The sequence below is a fragment of the Gymnoscopelus microlampas genome (genome assembly GCF_963454915.1).
Source record: "Gymnoscopelus microlampas genome assembly, chromosome: 18".
NCBI lineage: Eukaryota > Metazoa > Chordata > Actinopteri > Myctophiformes > Myctophidae > Gymnoscopelus > Gymnoscopelus microlampas.
In genome coordinates, this window is record NC_139955.1 from 5,624,936 (window position 1) to 5,646,667 (window position 21,732).

General features: G+C 38.7%; 2 protein-coding genes across 2 annotated transcripts; one reads left to right on the top strand and one right to left on the bottom strand.

Annotated features, from left to right (window-relative positions):
• Positions 1 to 5,754: 5,754 nt before the first annotated feature.
• Positions 5,755 to 16,336, top strand: cltb (clathrin, light chain B). The gene is made up of 5 exons (XM_084085846.1): positions 5,755 to 6,346; positions 9,275 to 9,336; positions 9,711 to 9,828; positions 12,068 to 12,179; positions 15,114 to 16,336. Exons 1-5 carry the CDS (start codon positions 6,079 to 6,081, stop codon positions 15,283 to 15,285), a joined length of 732 nt encoding a protein of 243 aa, XP_083941972.1. The 5' UTR covers positions 5,755 to 6,078; the 3' UTR covers positions 15,286 to 16,336.
• Positions 16,337 to 16,346: 10 nt separating this feature from the next.
• higd2a (HIG1 hypoxia inducible domain family, member 2A) lies at positions 16,347 to 20,582 on the bottom strand. Its single transcript, XM_084085849.1, has 2 exons — positions 20,365 to 20,582; positions 16,347 to 17,035 (listed from the first exon to the last, which is right to left on the bottom strand). The coding sequence occupies exons 1-2, from the start codon at positions 20,567 to 20,569 to the stop codon at positions 16,851 to 16,853; spliced, it is 390 nt and encodes a 129-aa protein (XP_083941975.1). The 5' UTR covers positions 20,570 to 20,582; the 3' UTR covers positions 16,347 to 16,850.
• Positions 20,583 to 21,732: the final 1,150 nt, after the last annotated feature.

Sequence of the window (21,732 nt, forward strand, 5' to 3'; positions counted from 1 at the left end):
GAAAAAAAAAAAGGATACATCCTATAGTCCGGAGGATCGGACCGTGATTGGCCCAGTGGTTTTGCGTTTAGTAGCTGTGATTGGCTAATTGCTTTGTCAGACAACCCTTGTATTGTTGTTGGTTTTTTTTAATGTTATGTTTCTATTCGTTTACATTAGTGTTTAGATGTAATCAGAACGTAATCAAATGTAATGAATTGAGTTTAACCGTCCCTCCGGCCAATGGGACCTTCCCAGTGGCTCAGCTGAGCTGCTCATTTCATTAAAGGCTCATTTCACCCTTTTGTTTGCTCTCTCTTGGTTTTTCTCAGTGGTGGAAACTAAAGTAACCAAGTACATTTACTCAAGTACTGTACTTAAGTACAATTTTGAGGTACTTTTACTTCTACTCCACAGCACCTCAGAGGCAAATATTGTACATTTACTCCACCACAATTATTTGAAACTTTCACTAGTTACTTTGTAGATGTTGATTATTATGACAAAACATAGGCTACATTAACCTTCAGCCCTATATACATTTGGGCCATTTGAAAATAATCTACAAGCTCACACTGCGTCGTACGGCGAAGCATTGTGAGCTTGCAGATCTGCTATTTTCAAAAGATTTTGAAAATGGACATTCTGCACATTGAGTACTTTCTACTTTTGGTACTTTAAGTACATTTTGATACCAATACTTTTGTACTTTTACTCAAGTACATTTTTAATTCTGGACTTTTACTTAAACAGGTTATTTCTACATTACAGTATTGATACTTTTACTTAAGTAAAAAATGTGAGTACTTTTTCCAGCACAGTTTTTTCTCACTATCTCCCATTGCAACTAAATTACGTGATTATTAGCAACATTTGAAGAAACATTCTTCTTTAAGAACATAACATAACATAACATAACATAACATAACATAACATAACATAACATAACATAACATATCATAACATAACAAGTGCAAATACAAGGATGTAAAAACAACAACACAGTCAGCACAGCCTGGAGTTGTATTTGATATATTATATGACTTGTGGTACAAAGATGAATTCAGTAATTCATTGACAGATTCCCGCATTGATTGTATGGGGGGGGGGGGGGGGGGGCAGATGATAGTGAAGAAACAATTTAAGACTTTTAAGACCTTTTTAATTTAAAACCCACCAAAAAAAGACCATTACTGCTTCAAAAGTAATCAACAAACTATACAATAAAAACTGGTCAAGCATTGGCCAAAGCTTTTAGATCTGCTATTTTCACAATGTTTATCTGTGGAACCAAGTCAAACTAAATGTAATGCCTCAACTCCTACATTCCAAGTGCTTGTTCAAATATGATTCTTTTGCATAATCATAACAGCAGAACACTTTGCATTCAGCACTTTTGAAGGTGTAAAAGTTGTGGTGGAAAAAATACTCAAATTCTTTACTTAAGTAAAAGTACCAATACTGCAATATAAAAATACTCGTAAAAGTCCAGAATTCAAAATTTACTTGAGTAAAAGTACAAAAGTATTGGCATCAAAATGTACTTAAAGTACCAAAAGTAAAAGTACAGAAATATTTGAAAATAGCAGATCTACAAGCTCACAACGCGTCGCATCGCGACCATAGAGTTTGTGAGCTTGTGGTTAATGTATGTTTTATAATATAATAATTTATATCTGAAAAGTAACTAGTAACTAAAGTTTTCAAATAATTGTAGTGGAGTAAAAGTACAATATTTGCCTCTGAGATGTAGTGGAGTAGAAGTGAAAGTATTGGAAATTGGAAATACTCAAGTAAAGTACAAATAGCTCAAAATGTTACTTAAGTACAGTACTTAAGTAAATGTACTTAGTTACTTTCCACCACTGTGTAAAACTTAAAATGGAATATTAAATAAACTACATTTTCATTTAGACAATCTCACACTTTGTCCAGCAGATGGCGACAGACAATGTCTAAAAACAGACACTTTACAACCGTCCCATTAGTCTGGGATCAATTTACTTTGCAGTTTAAGAATCCGGTCTAGGACGGGATACGGAAACGGTTTGTATGTGCGCATGGCGAACCCTTTTTCTACCCCTTGTTTTTCAGTAGCGGGGGGCGGGGGGGCGGGGAGCGGGGGGCGCCCTAGTCCCTACGTCACATCCTAGACGGATAGCTCCGCCCACACTGGGCGAGCGCTGTCAGTGCAGCGGAAGTCGATGCGCAGACGGCTTTGTTGTTGAAGCCCGACTGACGCACGCTCATGAGAAACAGCAGAAATGAAATCTGGCGAAAACAGTTGCGTGCATTAAACTTTAAAGGAAACATGCAGTCTAAATATATAATAAATATCCATTTGCCTAATTCACCACTACTTTTGCGACTGTGTCTCAACGTGTTTTAAAATTTGCGTTTGAAACTTAGTATTTCTCTAAATATTACACTTTCACGACAGCCTAAGTATAAACTGTTATATTAGATGAGTGAAACAGCTGTCTCACCACTACTTTTGCGACTGTGTCTCAACGTGGTTTTACTGGTTAAATTAAAAATAAGATTTGCGTTTGAAACTTAGAATTTCTCTAAATATTACACTTTCACGACAGCCTAAGTATAAACTGTTATATTAGATGAGTGAAACAGCTGTCGATACAGTCAATATAAGTAAAGCATTATATATGATGATAGGGGACATGATTTTGGGACATTTTGTTAATGTGCAAAACACCTTTGTTTGCACTTTTTTGTAAAGAATGCGGTTCTATGAATTGGTCCATCATCATCAAGATGATCAAAAAAGCCACGCAAACAATGTGGTTCTATTAAGTGGGCCATATCATCACGATGATCAAAAAGCCATGCAAAGAATGTGGTTCTATGAATTGGTCCATCATCATCAAGATGATCAAAAAGCCATGCAAAGAATGCGGTTCTATTAAGTGGGCCATATCATTATCATCATTATTCCATTTACCTCACTAATGGTCAACAAAGGTCTATTTTGGGTTGATGGTCCACATAGCAAAGTGTTGATATTTAATTAGAAAGGCAGAGAATTTGTCATTGTGCTTCAATTCAAATGAGCTTTATTGGCATGAGAAAACAACATTGTTGAAAGAAATAGCAGCATGAGAAAACAACATTTTTGAAAGAAATAGCAGCAATCTTTTGCAGTCACTTTTGGGACAATTTGCAGCATTTTTTTTTGCCAGTCATTGGTCTTTGGGCTTTGACCCTCCATGTGGCGGGGGTGTCCTTCGTCTCCAGAACCCACTGTGTAATGCGTTCTTCAGTGTTAAATGGGAGCCTTAAAGTAGCGCAAAATGCGCTGTGGTCCATTTCTGTAGTTTGCTCCTCACAGGATACAACATGATAGTCATACCCAGGGGGAAGCCAGGTCTGTGAAATACAAATGGAAGCGATATTGAAATTAACTTGTTATAAGAAGTAACATAAGCGATCAAACAAAATAGCAATCTTATGAGTTGAAGAACCACAGCAGTGTTATAACTGACCTGTAAGACAGGATACGCAGAAAGATCACCACAGTTCTCATCACCACAACTTGTTGCACGCAGCTCTGTCATGCTGTGAAGAGAAAGAAACATGTATGTTTTTTTAATATTCAGAATGAATGTATACATGCATACAGGTATACATATAATACCAATGAGCAGCAGGGCTGGAAAAGTTTGCTATAAAATGTATATAAATTGAAAATAGCAGATCTACAAGCTTACAGATGATCATTCAGGTGAGGCAATTGGGCCATCATCATCAAAATTCGGTTTGCATACATTGCATTGAATGAAAGCACTGCATAATGATATTATAGGCCTACACATTTTAACACTTTTTTAATACTTTTGTACTACACCACTGACAATAACACTGTTTAAAAACGAGTTTCTTACCGTGCGATTTCTTCTTCGTTGCTTGTCTCTCTGTCCCGATAGACAATTGGAAATTGTCTTGTAGATCTGCTATTTTCAAATAGCCTAGGTATAAAATAGGGCTAAAGTGGTTAATTTATGTTTTATAATGTAATAACTGTAGTGGAGTAGTAAAAATATATTGTAGATCTGCTATTTTCAAATAGCCTAGGTATACAATAGGGCTAAAGTGGTTAATTTATGTTTTATAATGTAATAACTGTAGTGGAGTAGAAGTAAAAATATAGACAATTGGAAATTGTCTTGTAGATCTGCTATTTTCAAATAGCCTAGGTATAAAATAGGGCTAAAGTGGTTAATTTATGTTTTATAATGTAATAACTGTAGTGGAGTAGAAGTAAAAATATAGACAATTGTAAATTGTAATTGGAAAGTAAAAGTTCCTAAACATTGTACAGTACTTGAGTAAATGTAATTAGTTACTTTACACGTAGTATTAGTAATTATACTCTTATTCTACTCTACTTATTCTAAAGCACATAAAATGCTCATTTTTGCCACACAGAAAGGCCTCTAGAAACGGCGTGGCTTTTTGATCATATTATGATGATGGCCCACTTAATAGAACCGCATTCTTTGCATGGCTTTTTGATAATCTTGATGATGATGGCCCAATTCATAGAACCACATTCTTTGCGTGGCTTTTTGTTCATCTTGATGATGATGGACCAATTCATAGAACCACATTCTTTGCGTGGCTTTTTGATCATCTTGATGATGATGGACCAATTCATAGAACCACATTCTTTGCGTGGCTTTTTGATCATCTTGATGATGATGGACCAATTCATAGAACCACATTCTTTGCGTGGCTTTTTGATCATCTTGATGATGATGGACCAATTCATAGAACCACATTCTTTGCGTGGCTTTTTGATCATCTTGATGATGATGGACCAATTCATAGAACCGCATTCTTTAAAAAAGAATGTTTATAGATTTTTTACTATCAAATACATTGATTAAACACTTTAATCAACCCTATTTTATACTTCGTTGTACAAAGGTGTTGTGCAAAATAACAAAATGTCCCGAAATTATAAAAAAGTTACTCATAAGGCTATCATCATATATAATGCTTTACTTATATTGACTGTATCGACAGCTGTTTCACTCATCTAATATAACAGTTTATACTTAGGCTGTCGTGAAAGTGTAATATTTAGAGAAATTCTAAGTTTCAAACGCAAATCTTATTTTTAATTTAACCAGTAAAACCACGTTGAGACACAGTCGCAAAAGTAGTGGTGAGACAGCTGTTTCACTCATCTAATATAACAGTTTATACTTAGGCTGTCGTGAAAGTGTAATATTTAGAGAAATACTAAGTTTCAAACGCAAATTTTATTTTTTACTTAACCTTTATTTAACCAGTAAAAACACGTTGAGACACAGTCGCAAAAGTAGTGGTGAATTAGGCAAATGGATATTTATTATATATTTAGACTGCATGTTTCCTTTAAAGTTTAATGCACGCAACTGTTTTCGCCAGATTTCATTTCTGCTGTTTCTCATGAGCGTGCGTCAGTCGGGCTTCAACAACAAAGCCGTCTGCGCATCGACTTCCGCTGCACTGACAGCGCTCGCCCAGTGTGGGCGGAGCTATCCGTCTAGGATGTGACGTAGGGACTAGGGCGCCCCCCGCTCCCCGCCCCCCGCCCCCCGCTACTGAAAAACAAGGGGTAGAAAAAGGGATGTATGTATGTATTTCTGGGGTACTTTGTGTGAGCAAATTTACCGGATACAGTGGGGCGGGCTCTAGACCGGATCTGAGCCCTTTAGCGGTAAATAGAAACCAAACAGCCTGCGCCTGGTGACGCGAGAGGTTATGATTTCACCGGTTGAACAAGTCAAGAGAAATCATGAATCATCACTGTTGGGAATGGGATCACAACGTTTAGACACAACGATTTAACAGCTTGTTTTCCCAGCTCTTGCAACAACAACAAAAAGACTAAATCTGAGGGATTAATACAAATTAAATACTAAATATTTACTCCAGTTAGTGGCCAATAAAGCCCTATCCTCTCTCTTTACTGAAGTCCAATCTGACTGACGTTAGCACCCCGGCAGGCTAAAGCGGAAAGCTAAACTAGCCCACCAACTTAAACAAACAAAACAACAGGGCAGATCGCGACTTTTTCCCCCCAGGCAGCGAGCAATGGCCGACAACGGAGCGGTGCATGACCCGGCCGCCGCCGCCGAGGAGGTGGACCCGGCGGCGGCCTTCCTGGCCCAGCAGGAGAGCGAGATCGCGGTGATCGAGAACGACGACGACGACGACGACCAGGGCTTCGGCGGAGCCCTGGAGGAGGAGGACGGAGCCCCGGAGGAGGACGATCAGCCCGAGCCCGCCGCCGCCGCCGCTGCTGCTGTCCCTGCCCCCGCTGCGGCTGCTCCGAGTCCGGACATCATAGCAGACACCTACGGTAAAGTAACCGGCAGGCTAAAGCTGACGCTATAGCCCCGGTACATGACTGACTCAGTCATGGATGAACTTCAACATAGTGTTTGCACTTTCTCCATTGTTGGCCCGTACATCTACTTAAACGTTCGGATTTCAAATATAAAGTGCTTACCCCATGGCCACGGATGTTAGCATTATGTACGGGCCCTCAGAAGTACCCGTATCTTCCGTATTGTACAATTAAAAAGCATTTTAATCCGATCGGTGGTCATTTTCTCCGTATTTTTGCCATATTCTTTCAACCACGCGACCCTATCGGCTAGGAGGTGTATTGCACTCTGATACATCATAACTAGGAGAAAATGTCCACCGATCGGATTAAAATGCTTTTTATTGAACAATACGGAAGATACGGGTACTTCTGATGGCCCATACGTAATTGTAACACCCATGGCCATGGGGTAAGCACTTTATATTTGACATTTTATGTAGATGTACGGACCAAAAAGGGAGAGAGTTCAAACACTATGTTGAAGTTCATCCATGACTGTCATGACAGATGCTAACTTAATGCTAAGTGCTAACTTAATGCTAAGCGCTAACTTAATGCTAACTACATATCTATTCTACTTCTAAGTTTACTGACTGTTGTCGCCTGCCGAAAATATCTGATATACAAGCTAACAAAGTCGCGACTCGTTGTTAGCTTGTAGTTCAGATATCTTTCGGCAAGCGACACCGTTGTACGTTTAATAGTAAGGTCCTTAGCCAACGAGCTAATGTAATTTGTTATAAAATATGAATTAATAAAATATTAATCATTGTATTTTAAAATAAATATAATTGAGGTTTAGTCTCAGCTAATATAAAACATATTTATTATTATTATTATTTTTTATTATTATTATTATTATTATTAACTAGCACAAATTACAGTTATCAATTTATTGTTAGTTATCTTCAATTGTGTTTTTGTGTATGTGTGCCGCTTGTACGAATGTTTATGTATTGCACTGCTTTGTTTTGATTCTTGTTAGTTTTTATTGTTTTATTATTATTTATGTACAGCCCTTTGAGAGAGGCTTTGTGATATTGGGATATATCAAATTTGACTTGACTTATAATTTAGGTTTGGATGCACACACAGTGTGTGTGTATGTGTGTGTGTATATATATATATATATATGTATGTGTGTGTGTGTGTGTGTGTGTGTGTGTGTGTGTGTGTGTATATATATATATATATATATATATATATATATATATATATATATATATATATATATATATATATATATATATATATATATGTGTGTGTGTAAATGTGTATATATATATACACGTATGTATGTATGTGCGTACGTATGTATGTATATGTATGTATAACTGTTAGAAAGAGAATAGAAGAATCAAGACAATAGCAAAGTTAATACAGAAACCTGAACGCATTAACTTCACATTATAATAAAACATATCATGTAAGCTAGCATCTTTGGGAGACCTCGGATAAAGTTAAACTAGGAACTAGAATAGATGTGTCTACAGTAAACACTACAGCATCTGTAGTATCCAGTACTCTGTACCCTTGAGCTTTGTTTTATTTTCAGTAAACATTTGACTGAAACTGGATTTCTAGTGAACTTGTAAAACCAGGCTTCTAGTAAAAACTACACCTACCTGACAGTTTGACTCCTTATGGGCTCTGTAGTTGTAACTAGTTAACTGATAGTTTCCATCGTCTAAATTAGTGGTTCCCAAACGTTTTAGCTCAAGACCCAAAAGAGAAATTAGACGTCGTTTTTGTTTAAACGTTTTAAAAACTTTATTTATCTACATATATTTGTGTAGGTTTGAGAACCATTGTTCTAAATGCCACCCTGAAAAAATCCATTGCTCAGTACTTTGCAGTTTCGCCAACATAAGATGTCTTGCGTCTTCACTTCTCTTTATTTATCTTATTTATGTTACATCTGTGATCCATTGCGAAACATGTATGATGAAAGAGCAGGGGCTATTCTTTCCACGGTGATCTCTAGGCGGGTCACAGTATTCAATAGGTCACACTATGACGTGACAGTGACACCATCTTATCCTCAGGTCACCCATTAGCGCCACGTTCTACAGTATAGTGTGATGATATTTTGTCACACTATTCTTTACTGATCACAAGACTACAAAATAAATCAGCCATCAGTTGCCAAACTAATGTTAACTTTGTGCTCCTCTAGAGAAGCAGTTAGTGCTGCAGCTAGCGATTATTTACTAGGACTGTCACGATTATGACATTTTACATGACAATTAATTGTCACACAAATAATTGTGATTAATGATTTAATTGTGTTTTGTCGTTGAACACTGGAACATAATGAATAAAACATTTCGTTTGGCTTTTAGGCTTTGACGTCGCACAGGGCAGATATGGGGAAATAACCTAAATATACAAAGAAATGCTTGAAAATAGTTGAAATAGCCGAAAATAGTGGAAATAGCGGATCTGCAAGCTTACGGCACGTCCGCGAGCTCGTCAGGACGTGCTCAAAACGTGTCGCTTTGTGCTGCATTTCGAGCTTGTGGATCTGCTACTTTTGATGCTTTTGTGTGACACTGTGGTATGTGTCAATACTACATTACTTTATGAAAAAACACAAAAAGCTAGAATAAGGAGATAGGAGGATTCTGCCCGACAGCAACGAGTTATGGTGTGTGTGTGTGTGTGTGTTAAAGCTAACTAAGGATACTACTATCTACAACAACAACAGTCAGTCAGGTCATCATCAATCATCACAACAGTGTCCAAACAGGTGCGTCTGCATTTCTGGCTTAAGATCTACAAAGAGACACCCTGGCTGTCACAATGTGACACCGTGGTTTGTTGAGAGAGGGGATGTACGTACGCGTGGAACTCTCCAGTGACTTTGTGCTTTGAGACGACTTTGCCCTTGTTTTGCAGACGGTTTTGCTGACGGTTTTGGAGAAGAGCCTGTTGCCACAGTGAATGGGGACATGTTTCAGGTGAGTTTTAATAAATAATCCGATTGCTCCCTGTCTTTTGTTTTCTTAGGTTTAAAGACCAACTCTGCAGACCGCAATCCTGTCGCTCTGTTGTGAAACTTCCCAATACATGGTGGTGTGTCTCAAGAGCTCACTCAAAGTTGCTGGAAAAATCGTGTTTTAGGGAGTTCTGCTGTGATTTATTTTTTGAGACAGACCGCATGGGGAAGTGTATTCGATTTTCATGCCCTCCTCCCAATAGAATGATTGCCAAAGCCGCCCGTTAGGCATTGACAATAGTTCATATTTTTTAGCAGCTTTCTGATCAATGTGGTATTTTCGGGGAATGGTTGTATGGCTAGTGACTAAATAATGACTTAATGTCCTCCCACCAGGAGTCCAATGGGCCGACAGACAGCTATGCAGCCATCGCCCAGGTGGACCAGCTGAGGCAGGAACCAGAGAGTCTGCGGAAATGGAGAGAAGAACAGAAGACACGCCTGGAGGAGCTAGGTAACACACCAATGCCTACATTAACACACTGCCTACATTAACCTCTGTTATAGGAGTGCAACAGTTAATCAAACTAATCGATTTAATTGATTATAATTATTTTTTCCAATGGAAAATAATAACAAAATATTTCTGGGCAATTACATTCATTTGGGGGTTCTTGGCATGAAATAGTTTGAGAACCACTGGTCTAAATACTATTTTAGTGTCTGCCTCCAACACTGGGTATCACAGTTCAAACACACATTGTAATGACATCATAGCTGCCAGGTGTTGAAAAAAATCTCCACAAAGCAAAGTTACACAGTATTCACAACAACGTATTGTGTATGTAATGTGTCATTAAATGGATTCACGTTCGGTAAGCACTCCTCTGCGCTATTTTAAACTGGTGCTGGTGGTGTCGGCTACTCCTGCCCCAAATGCAAACATGCACAGGAATGCTCAGAGTCAGGAAATATGCATCCAATGTGCAAGAGAAGAAAAAAGAAAAGCACCTGTTAATTGTGACCACCAGGCGCCGCCATGTACATCAAACTGAAAATCTTACGGATTAACAACACTTCAATTAATATTTGCTATTTTTATTCCGACATTATTCTGTTCTGTTATTCTGTTTCTTGTTTTATCTTAATTTATTAATATCCACACAGCTGAGGAAGCTCAAAGTGCAATAATTTCACTGCCTGCGATGTTGCTACCAGCTGTATTGTACGTGGATGTGGCTTTGAACCTTATTATTACACACCGCTTGTGTCGATGCTCGATTCTGATTGGTCAATCACTGCATTCTGCGGTCTGGTTTTTCTGCTTTGAATAACAGAACTGCGGCAACTGTATCGAAGCTAATGAGACTATTTTCATTAGTGGAAACATCATTTAAATCATGTTCGTTGTTATAGCTTGTGTGAAAGTATTGATTTCTTAATGACCTAACCATGTAATAAGTGAGATAATAAATAGTGAGGTTGTTGAGAAATAAACCCCGACAGGGTGATTAGACCCCGACGCGATAGCAGAGGGGTCTAATCACCCTGAAGGGGTTTATCTCTCAACAATGAACGGCTCGCCATCAATTATTACACGGCTACTTAATAAAGACATTTATAAAGTTACCCAAAAGTAACTGCAAAACTAAGGATTTCATTGCTTACGGTAATGAAAGTCTATTAATTTAAGCCAGGTGCGCCAGCGTCGCCTGGGAAAACAACTGGAAGAGTTGATAAAATAGAATACATTTTCCCGTTACTGCATTGTCTATTTCTCGCTTCATATGTTTTCAAAAACATTCTTGAGAGCAATGTTTAGCTGTAAATGACATTGTGCGCTTGTTTGCATGGCTGCCATGTTGGATACGACAAAAATCTAGCAGCGCAGCAGGTGCTCTGAGCCTTTGATTAGACATTGATAGATAGATTTGTTATTGAGCTCAGCAGTCATTATTCAAAAATAACACTCCGCTGAATTCAGTGATTGACCAATCAAAGTCAAGCATTCAACCAAGCCGTGTAATAAAGGTAAATAAAAACCCTTTTCAGGGTGATTGAAGACCCCTCTGCTTTGCATCAGGGTCATGCATCACACTGTCAGGGTTTATTTCTCAGTAATGATGACCACATAGCAGTTCATAAACACATGCCGCTTAGCTAATTTCAATTCGCAGTGCCCACAGTCAGTGTTGCCAGATTCTGTGAGAGAAACAAGCAACCAGGTCTAGGAAAACCAGCCCAAAAGAAGCGACTATGGGCCACCTGAGCACTTTAACATATACATCAGCTATTTGAAAACAGCAAGCTCACAACGCGTTGCATCGCGACGCGTTGTGAGCTTGTAGATCAGCTATTTTCAAATAAAATCTTGCGGGGAAATTATAATAGCAGATCTGGCAACCCTGTCCACAGTGTTGTTTTTTTCCTATCAGCAGTATATCAGGTACAGTCATTGTTTATTATGTTTAACTGAGTGGTGCTCAACCTTTTCTGGATCCGGGGCCCGCTTAAAAATATCAAAACGTTCGGCTGCCTTGTTAAGTGGGCAGATGGGTGGGCCAGCGTGCATTTTCAGAGCATGTGTTTATTTTAATGATCAATCGATTGTGTTCAATGGAACTGGAATGGAAGTATACTTACTTTTAAGTTCCTATTTATCGGTATCGCAATGAAAACTCATTTTGCAATATTGCTCATGGCCCACAGGTCGGGAATGGCTGGTTTAACTGTATTGTTCTGTGTCTTTTTAGACAATGCTTCCAAGGCTGCGGAGGCAGAATGGAAGGAGAAGGCCAGGAAAGAGCTGGAGGACTGGCATCTTCACCAGAATGAGCAGATGGAGAAAAACAAGGCCAACAACAGGTCAGTTGACTGGCTGGAAAAATGGTCTCTGTTGGCTGGTTTAGTTGATGGGAGCAGCAATGACTGTGTTACTGTGTTTTACTGTCTGTGGCAGAGTTACACTGGTGTCAGTTCCTTGGTTCCCGGGGTTTTGTTAGATTGTTAGATATGGTTATCACCATATTGCCAGAAGCAACTAGGTGGCAGGAATCACTAGGGACGTCACGATTTGACCTCGATTCAATAAGATCACTATTCTGCAATTGTTGCCATTTCTTTATCCGTTTTCCATGCGTTTTGACTGCCATAAAATCTTTTAAAAACACTTGCGGCTATGAATGATAATTGAAAAAAACACCTTTGAATGCATTTCTCTTTATTTTATTATTTTTAACAATGTTTTTCAATTTGCAAACAATAAATTAAACATTGAATTCTGTCTGCTGAGCTGCGAACGAAGTTCCGATTGTCAAAAGAATTGCCTGTTGGCATTAAAACAGTCTATACAGATCATACGAAAAATCATCATCTTAATGCTGAATTGATTTCCCCCCACCGAAGCAACATTCCAACGTAGAAGTAGCAGAACAAGACCACAGAATAGTTAGTTGTTGTGTTTGTGTGAGACCGTATGTTTGGTGATGGCTGTGGGAGATTGGAGCGGTAACAAATGACCTCAATGCCTCAAGGAAACAAATCGTTGCTGTCGGGTAGAAACCTTGCATGTCCATACGTCATATGTCCTACTAAAGTCATACTTCAGTGTCACAGAAAAGTACCAAAAATAGCCGATCTGCAAGTTCAAAACTCGTCGCATCTCGCCACGTTTTGAGCTTGTAGATCTGCTGATTTTGGTCCTTTTTGGATTTGAATCCTGAAAAGTAACAGTTTTGTACATATGTGGTTTCTTTCCCACCCGACGGCAACAAAATGCTTTCTGTGGGAGCGGGGGTGTAACAGAGGGACACATGAAAAAATGATGAGAGCCTATCAGAATTTCATGTTTTGGCAAACTCAAGTTCTGTGACAATGTTGATAGCTCATAGTGAGCAATAAAGAACATTTGTTTTTACTCAAGCCTTCTTTATTAAGCTACTGACTGATAGTAGTTTATTATAACTAAATGTTTATCTTTTTAGGGGTTTTTAAGTATGACTGGTGGTTAGCATTATTCTGAAGTGATGCCATGTTATTATATCCTGCAGTAAAACGTCTGTCACAATCTGCAGTCCTTCTGTTTTTCCTGTTCAGGCTAACTTTTTCTTCTCTCACGCTTTCCAACAGACTCCAACAAAGTCTGGCACGGTATCACTTTGCATCTCTGACTGTAGTTTAGGCTCATTCCTGCCTCACATGTCTCTGTATGCATTCAGAGAGAATCCCCCAATGACACATTAGAGACTAGTGCTGTCTGTGCATATTTAATACACCTGGGAAAACGAAGAAATCAGGAGATAGGCATGCTAGCAAGATGGTAACCATTAGATCGCTGGTTCTCAACATGGGCTCTGAGGACCTCCAGGCGTCCTTGATGTTGTTCCAGGGGGTCCCCAGCTAAATGATTGAAGTTAGGAACCAAATGGACCCTTACAGGTCTTTAACTCAGAATAGTGTACAAATAGACCCCCATTTGGTTCCATTAATTAACATGGAGGATTTTATAGTGTAGATTGGGATTCCTGGGTTGAAAAATGGGGATCCTTGGCCTAATGCACATCAAACTGGGGTCCTTGAAATTATAAAGGTTGAGAACCAGTTGAGAATTGGATGTACAACAAATGTTGTTTTCATTTACACTAGGGTAAACTGTCATTGGTTGAAAATGTACCCTAGCCCACCCAAAACTATTATACCTAGTTGCCTACCACAGTAGTTTTGTATTTTATTTGAATCCTTAGTTATTCTTCTTATTATACATCTTTTAAGATCTCTGGTTTCTCTCACTTGCTTACAGTATTGTGTTCTTAACCACATGATATACTTAGTCGTACCACAAATAGTGAAAATAGCAGATCTACAAGCTCACAACGCATATCATTGCGGCTCATTGTGAGTTTGTAGATCTGCTATTTTCGCTATTCTTGAAGATAAAATAAGAAAGATTTTGAAATATTTGCCCAAAATGGGGGACTTCAGGTGTAATGTGGTTAAGCTGGCCCTAACCTTTCTCTGCTTTGTTGATGAACACTCACACTGTTTTTCTTCTCTCTTTTTTCCTGCTTTCTTGGCTTGCCTGCGTACTAGGATTGCTGACAAGTCTTTCTACAAACAGCCCAACTCTGATGTTATAGGCTTTGTGTAGGTTTTAGAACTCTTATGCTTTTTGATGTTGTAACGCCCCTCATAGCTTCCATGAGTTTCTTTACAACTTGCTCCTCCTTTCTTAACGGGATGCATGCCCCCCTGCTCTAAAACTACAAATACATGGTTTATGAGACATGAGATTGTATGCATTTCTCTTTAAAAAGTGCTGCTAACACGGGCTCAAGCACAGGCTAATGTTATGCTGCTTGCACAGAACTGTGTGTTGAGCTCGGTCGCTCACCGGTGGTGCGTGTGGTGATAACTGAAAAGAAATGCATGAACGTGTTCTATATCTGAAATAAAAGATTGCCAGTCGCGTGAATTAACCACTTAAACTCACTATACTTAGTAAGACGGACCTGAGTCGCAATCGTACTCGGCCTGTTCGTTTCCTTCCAATCTCTTTGCTAGAAATAGGCGATCTACAAGCTCACAAGGCATCACAACTTGACACGTGAGCTTGTAGATTGGCCATTTCTGGTGAATACCCCCCCCCCCCCCCCAGAATAGGGTCTGCTGGAGTTCAAGTGGTTAATTTAGTAAACGAGTGGCAGATTTTGTGCGGACGTGCTTTGCCAGTGTGGAGTTTTGTTCTGAAATACCTGGCTTAGCAGGACGCATGCTGATTTTGTGGTTTGTCCCATCCTGCAGAGCGTCAGAAGAGGCCTTCCTGGCCGAGTGCGACGGTGACAGCCCGGGGTCCGAGTGGGAAAGAGTCGCTCGCCTCTGCGACTTCAACCCCAAGACCAACAAGCAGGCGAAGGACGTCTCCCGCATGCGTTCTGTCCTCATCTCCCTCAAACAGACGCCTCTGGTTCGCTAAGGCAGCAACGCAAGGACCAATCCTCTTCTTTAAACTTTTGCCTTTTCCAAGTTTTTAATTGCCATTTGCATAATAACAGAATTTGTATGCCCATCTTAAATCTCTAGTCTTTCTTTTTTCACTACCTTTTGAGAAAAACAAACTCCCATCTTTCTAATTATTCTATACTAGAGTATACCTCACTCCCTTTGGATAAAAATGAAGGACTGCTCTGTTTTCGTATCCTAGTGTCACAAATGCATCATGGTTATATTGGAGTAAATATTGTTACTGTAAATTAAAATCTTCCCTTCCCCCTTGAACTTAACAAGGGTATTAGGTCAACTTAACTGCATGCCTCTATTATGCCGTTTGTTTTTATAAATTTGCATTTTCTTTTGTCATTAACAACCACTATAACCTTTAGTTTCCATTTTAATTTAGAATTCAGTTCAAAGTACTGCACAATCCTGAAGGATAGATTGTAACCACCTCTGCCTGTCACTAATGAAACGTAACCACAAACACTATGTTCAATTATGTTGTATTATATTCCTAAGTACCATATTTTGCGTAGCAGAAAAAAATCTTTTTGAAATGCTATAAGCGTGTGGCCTTTTTAGATCTCACCTCTTAATCCTGTAAATTCCAGTTTGTTTTAATCCAGATACAATTTCATTCCAAGTGTAGGCTAATTTATACTCCCAATACTTTTTTTCAGTTGAAAATGTCATTTTTGTCAAGCGACAAGGTATAAATTAAGCCTTAGGCAGCATGTTAGTCCATAAAGGAAAAACATGCCACAACCAAAGATTTGTACAACCATCTAAATTTCTATTATTCATTCTTACAATGAAGTTTGTTATTATTTGAAGTCTTTGCTTAATCGACTCTGAGCAAACAAGTTTCTTGTAATATTTTGACATTTCTTTACAAAACAGAAATGAAGTGTTGTTGTTTTTTCAATAGTAATGCCTAATTAGTTTCACATGTTGCCTATTTGGACTTTATGAAGAAAAGAGAATGTTACAAGGGAACTGGAAAACTGAATAAAACAAACTATGGATTATGACTGCTTCTGCTAGCGTGTCCTTAAACATTCCTTTACTGATCCAATATTTACAACACATGGACAGTTAATTTTACATTTTGTGTCAGGTGTGAAATGATCCATGGCATAACTGACATGACAATCTCATTGATACAAGACGGTGCAAAATCATGGTTCTATTTTTGTCTAGTAATAGTTAAAAGCAAAATATCACCCACAAAGCAACAAGCACCAGTGGCAGGTTTCTCTAAAGTTCAAACCATAAATTATCTGCAATTCTGCATCACATCTTTAATCAAGTTTGAACTTCAGTCAGATTCCCAAGTGCTTACTTGGTCTGTGTTGGAAGGGTCTTATTTTCACAGGTCCAACTTCAAGTATAACACAAGCCCGGTGGTGGAAAATAAAATATTTTGCTGGCCTTTAAATATCTCCTAAACACTACATATCATTTAGCCACCACAGTTCTGTCCAATATTGGGCCTGATGTACTCTCAAGTCGACGTGCGCTTCACAGGTCTCCAATAGCTGCTCCTCACTGTTTGGGTGGGTTTAGTGTGGGTGGGTTTAGTGTGGACGACAAGACGCCCACAATAATGGCAACTACAGTGAATCCCTGAGCCACGATACGCCCCCGCATCATCAGCTGGGACTGTTTGGTCTTCCCTTGGTTGAAGGCACGGAGGCCCCACAGCAGAGCACCCGCTGTACCCAAACAACCTGCAGGACCAAAAGACATAAACGTCACTCGTTCATAAATGTACTTTATTTATCAAGCTCGTTTTTTTTTTACAAGCTTCATTTTATGGTTTACAGAAAAAAAAATAAAGGAGGGGGCAAGAGGGGAGAGCAAGAGGGAAATTAAGCAAAATAAACATGTCAAAAGAAAGATATCTACATATAGCATAAAAACCAGCAGGTATGTACGTGAGGTTAAACAAGGTGCAAAAAAGTGGCAACACATCGGTAGGTCCATATAGCAGCAGGTATGTACATGAGATATCAATAGTAGAGCCAGATCAATATATCGGTTTGGCCGATATATTGGCAATTATTTAAGTTTTGGACAACATCGGTATGCATAATTATGCAGCCAATGTGTCCCGATTATTAACCACTTTAAATCAGGCATCCTTGATATAGGAGTAAATCTTGAGAAGCTTTCAAATGCTTTCAAAACCGGAGTGGGAAGAAGGGGGTATCATGCACCCCCCAGAAATATACTTCTAATCAGTGTAGACTGGAAGAAATGTGTATAAAATGATGAAAAGTTGTCAAAATGTCCCATATACCATGTATATGCAAATTAGTGCCACCAATATAGAAACATCTATTTTCACAATTAAACTATTCAGTGAGCACATGTACCTGTGGCATGCTGGTGTGCAAATGAGTGCTACGCTACCATTACAATATTATCACATTTATACCTATTATTTTTATGCCAACTTCTTTAGCCATCTGCAAAATAATTGCTCACCAATAGCTTTCTTCACCAATGTCTTCTACACCTCTCAATTACTTCCAACCGAACTCCTCTGGGAAACTTTGTGGGAGCCAATCAAAGTTGAGAATGACTTACAACCAAACTTTTTCGGTCCGTTTTTCAGCAGCGGGCAAAGGGCTCAACTGGGAGGGCAGCTGCCCGCATTGCCCAGCACTAACACGTCTGCTCTCTAAACTTCGTGGGAGCCAATCAAAGTTGAGAAGACCTGATGTGAAAAAGTGGAAAAATATAAATTGGCCAATATGAGCTTGTGGGACATCTAACAAGGGGCTTGTGGGGGTACTGAATCCATTCCATAAGCTATGCAAGGACACCTACCTACTCCATCATTGGTGTGGGGAACAAGAAACGGATAATCAGTATGCACTTGGTAAGGGGATGGCTGCACCATGGTAATAGATGAATTTATGTTGTTTCTGTTGTTGTTTATCACAAACATGGACATAGACTCTTAGAGTACCTTTCAAAGTAAAAGACACATTTTACACATTTCCATTTGACTTTCTGGGAATCCCAATAATCTAAATATACCACTCAACAAAAAGTAAAAAGTGAAAATTATGGCCACCACAATTTGATGGATAGGCCCCCTGAAAAGGCATGACCAATTATCTGGCCAGGGAGTCATTGTTACTGAAAACTAATGGTTGGAATGGATTCAGCACCCCCAGAAACCCCTTGTTAGATGTCCCACAAGCTCATATTGGCCAATTTATATTTTTCCACTTTTTCACACCAGGTCTTCTCAACTTTGATTGGCTCACACAAAGTTTCCCAGAGCAGAAGCATCAGCGCTGGGCAAAGACGGACCGAAAAAGTTGGTTGTCATTCTCAACTTTGATTGGCTCCCACAACGTTTCCCAGAGGAGTTTGGTTGGAAATAATTGAGGTGTTTTATATGATTTACCTTTATGAACACATTGGCGAAAAAAGCGATTTTGCAGAATGCTAGGGCTGGCATAATAATAATAATAATTGGTAAAAATGTGATTATATTGTAAAGACAGCAATCATTTGCACACCAGCATAGCACAGGTACATGTGACCACTTTAAGTATAGTTTCATTGTAATCCTTTACACTCAAAACAATGATTATAAAATGTATTTGTTCAGCTTCAGGTGCAATATTGGCCGATTTATAGTGAAAATAGATAATGGCGGCACTAATTTGCAAATAAATGGTATAATGGGACATTTTAACATAGCTTATTATTTTTGTTCAAACGTGTTGCATTACGATGCATTGTGCGCTTGTATACTTTTTTCTTTTTTTATAGGGCTTAAGTGATGAAATAAAACACAAATGTGTTTATTTTCTCAAATAGAAAATGTTGCACTTTTTGACAAAACATCAGTCAAAACATCGGTAATTAGTGGTTTAGGACTCTCCAAAATCAGGATCAGCATCAGACCCATCAGTCAGGCTCTATCCCAATGATCAGCAACCTTTTTGACATGAGGTACCATGTTTTTAGTGTGCAACATCATGTTTTTAATGTCCACATCAAAATAAAATATTTCCAACAGATTTTGGTCCATATACATCACTTTTTTTTCTTCTTTTGAAATACGTCCAAATCAGGACATTGTAATGAATCCTTAGACCTACTCCCAGACTCCCTCCCGAGTCAGAATTCAGAGTTTGAATGAATGTAGAATTATGTGCAGGATGTAATTTGCATACAGATGTGAGGGGAATTAATTTAATTACATTTTAAAAATATATATTTTTAATGTATTTTAACTTGTTCCACTGGCAGGACAACCTGAGTATTATGATGATTTACATAAGATGATGCTATCACTGGAAGACAATGGAACATGAAGAAATAGGATTTGGTGCAAAACGTGATTTTTTTTTATTACAATACCAGCAAAAATGCAGATGCAAATCAAATCCCTGATTTACAAAAGTAAAATGTAAAAGGCATAGATTGTAACTGACAGGCAACTTTTTAATCAAGGACATTGCATCTCCTCCCTATGATGTTTCATAACATAAGCAAGCACACAATGTCCTGTGCAGGACAGAACCAGGTATATTACAAAACATCTGTCTTATGCTCGACACCAGGTGGGCAGAATTTAGTGCACTGCTTTCTGTTCATTCTGGACTCATCTGATCTGTCCACATTATTGATGACATTGTTTATTGTTGTCTTTTGACAGTTTTAGATTGCCCGTTGCTGCTTTGCAAAATCCTCAGTGGCAGATAAGACAGTTGACTGGCATAACGGTTCTGGAATAAATTAAACAAACTACATGAATTATAGTAACTACATATTTGCATGCAAGTATGTAGTTAACTAGTTTGCAGCAGCTGTTTCACGTGTATTGTTAAAAGACACAGGTTGTTGTCATTAAAACCTCAAGAGACTGGTTTCTATTTACTATTCACATCCGGTCTAGAGCCCGCCTACTGTATCCGGGTCATTTGCAATACACTCAAAAATGCACACAAACTGTTTCCGTATCCGCTCCGAACCGGATGTGACCCCCGCAAAGCAAAATGGATCCCAGTTAGGTCATTACACAACTCACCTAAAGGGACGAAGGGGTTCTCCTTCGTTTTCCTCATGAACTTCTCCTTGAAAGTCTCATCCTTGTGGACGGGTGAGGTCGGGTTGAATCCTTCGATAACCGGAGGCTTCGAGAAGTCAAAGGGAACCGGGACGGAAGGCGTTGTTTTGGGTGTTATAGCCGCCTCGGCGGCGATAGAAGGAGCAGCGGGACTAGCAGCAGCCATGTTGGACCAGGGTTGTCAGTAGTGTCAAACTGTGTTGCCAGGTTTTTGCGAGAGAAATAAGCAGCCAAGTCTATGAAAACAAGCCCAAAAGAAGCGAGCCCTTCGACCTTTAAACAAATACATTGGCTATTTGAATATGTAATATTTTCAAAACATTTTTTTTAACAACACAAATCCTGAATGGGGGTCCCTGGAATACATTATTTTCAAATGGGGGTCACAGACAAATACATATTAATTTTATGTGGGGGTCCTTGACCACTGGTTTAAACATTAGGAATATGAAACAAGGCCAAATAAGCAACTATACTTAAGAAATAAGCCCCAAAAAAACGCAATTCACAACTATACCAATATTTACAAGCAACTTTACAGAAAAAGAAGCCCAAAGTCGCTTATAATAAGCGGACATGGCAACAATGATCAAAGCCCGTTTCACGTCGTCGCACGACGGTGTCGCTCGCCGGAACATTTTGGCCGATCTACACATAGAGGTGTATCTACAAGCCCGCGTTGTGGGCTTGTAGGTCTGCTATTTTCATGAGCATAAATTGTGGACTACTTAACGTCCGGGGTAACTTCATAATAAAAGGTTTTAATGTTTCAACCAAAATGTTTTATCATTATATGCAAATGAATATTACAGTTAAAACATAAGAGGACGCCAACAAATCTGCAATTATTTATATGTTTAAATCAATATATAACAATTTAATGATATATGGCGACATACCAATTGCTCACTTTTTTGCAGCCGTATCCTTATCTTGTATGATTTATATGAATAAACTCTTGTATGTTGAACTTGTACACAAAAACACAATAATTCCAAGTGTCAGATGAATCAAAGCATGCTTAGAAAGAATGAGAGAATACGCCATGTTTTATACTTTAACGTGCAACTTAAGTAAAACTAGGGGCAACTATTAACGGTTTCTGATAGCATAGAACCCTATGTGATGCATTATTTGTGGTTAATTAACTTCTAACAGACTTAAAGGCAAGTACTGTCTTGTATCAGCCAATTGTATACAATTTGAATATCTGACCTGCTTTCCTTGTTCCATCTCTATTCTTCTTCCATTATTTCACCCATTTCTTTACAGTTGTAAACCTGTAATTGACAATTAAGTTCAAGTTGATTTGGGAAATGCTTGAACACC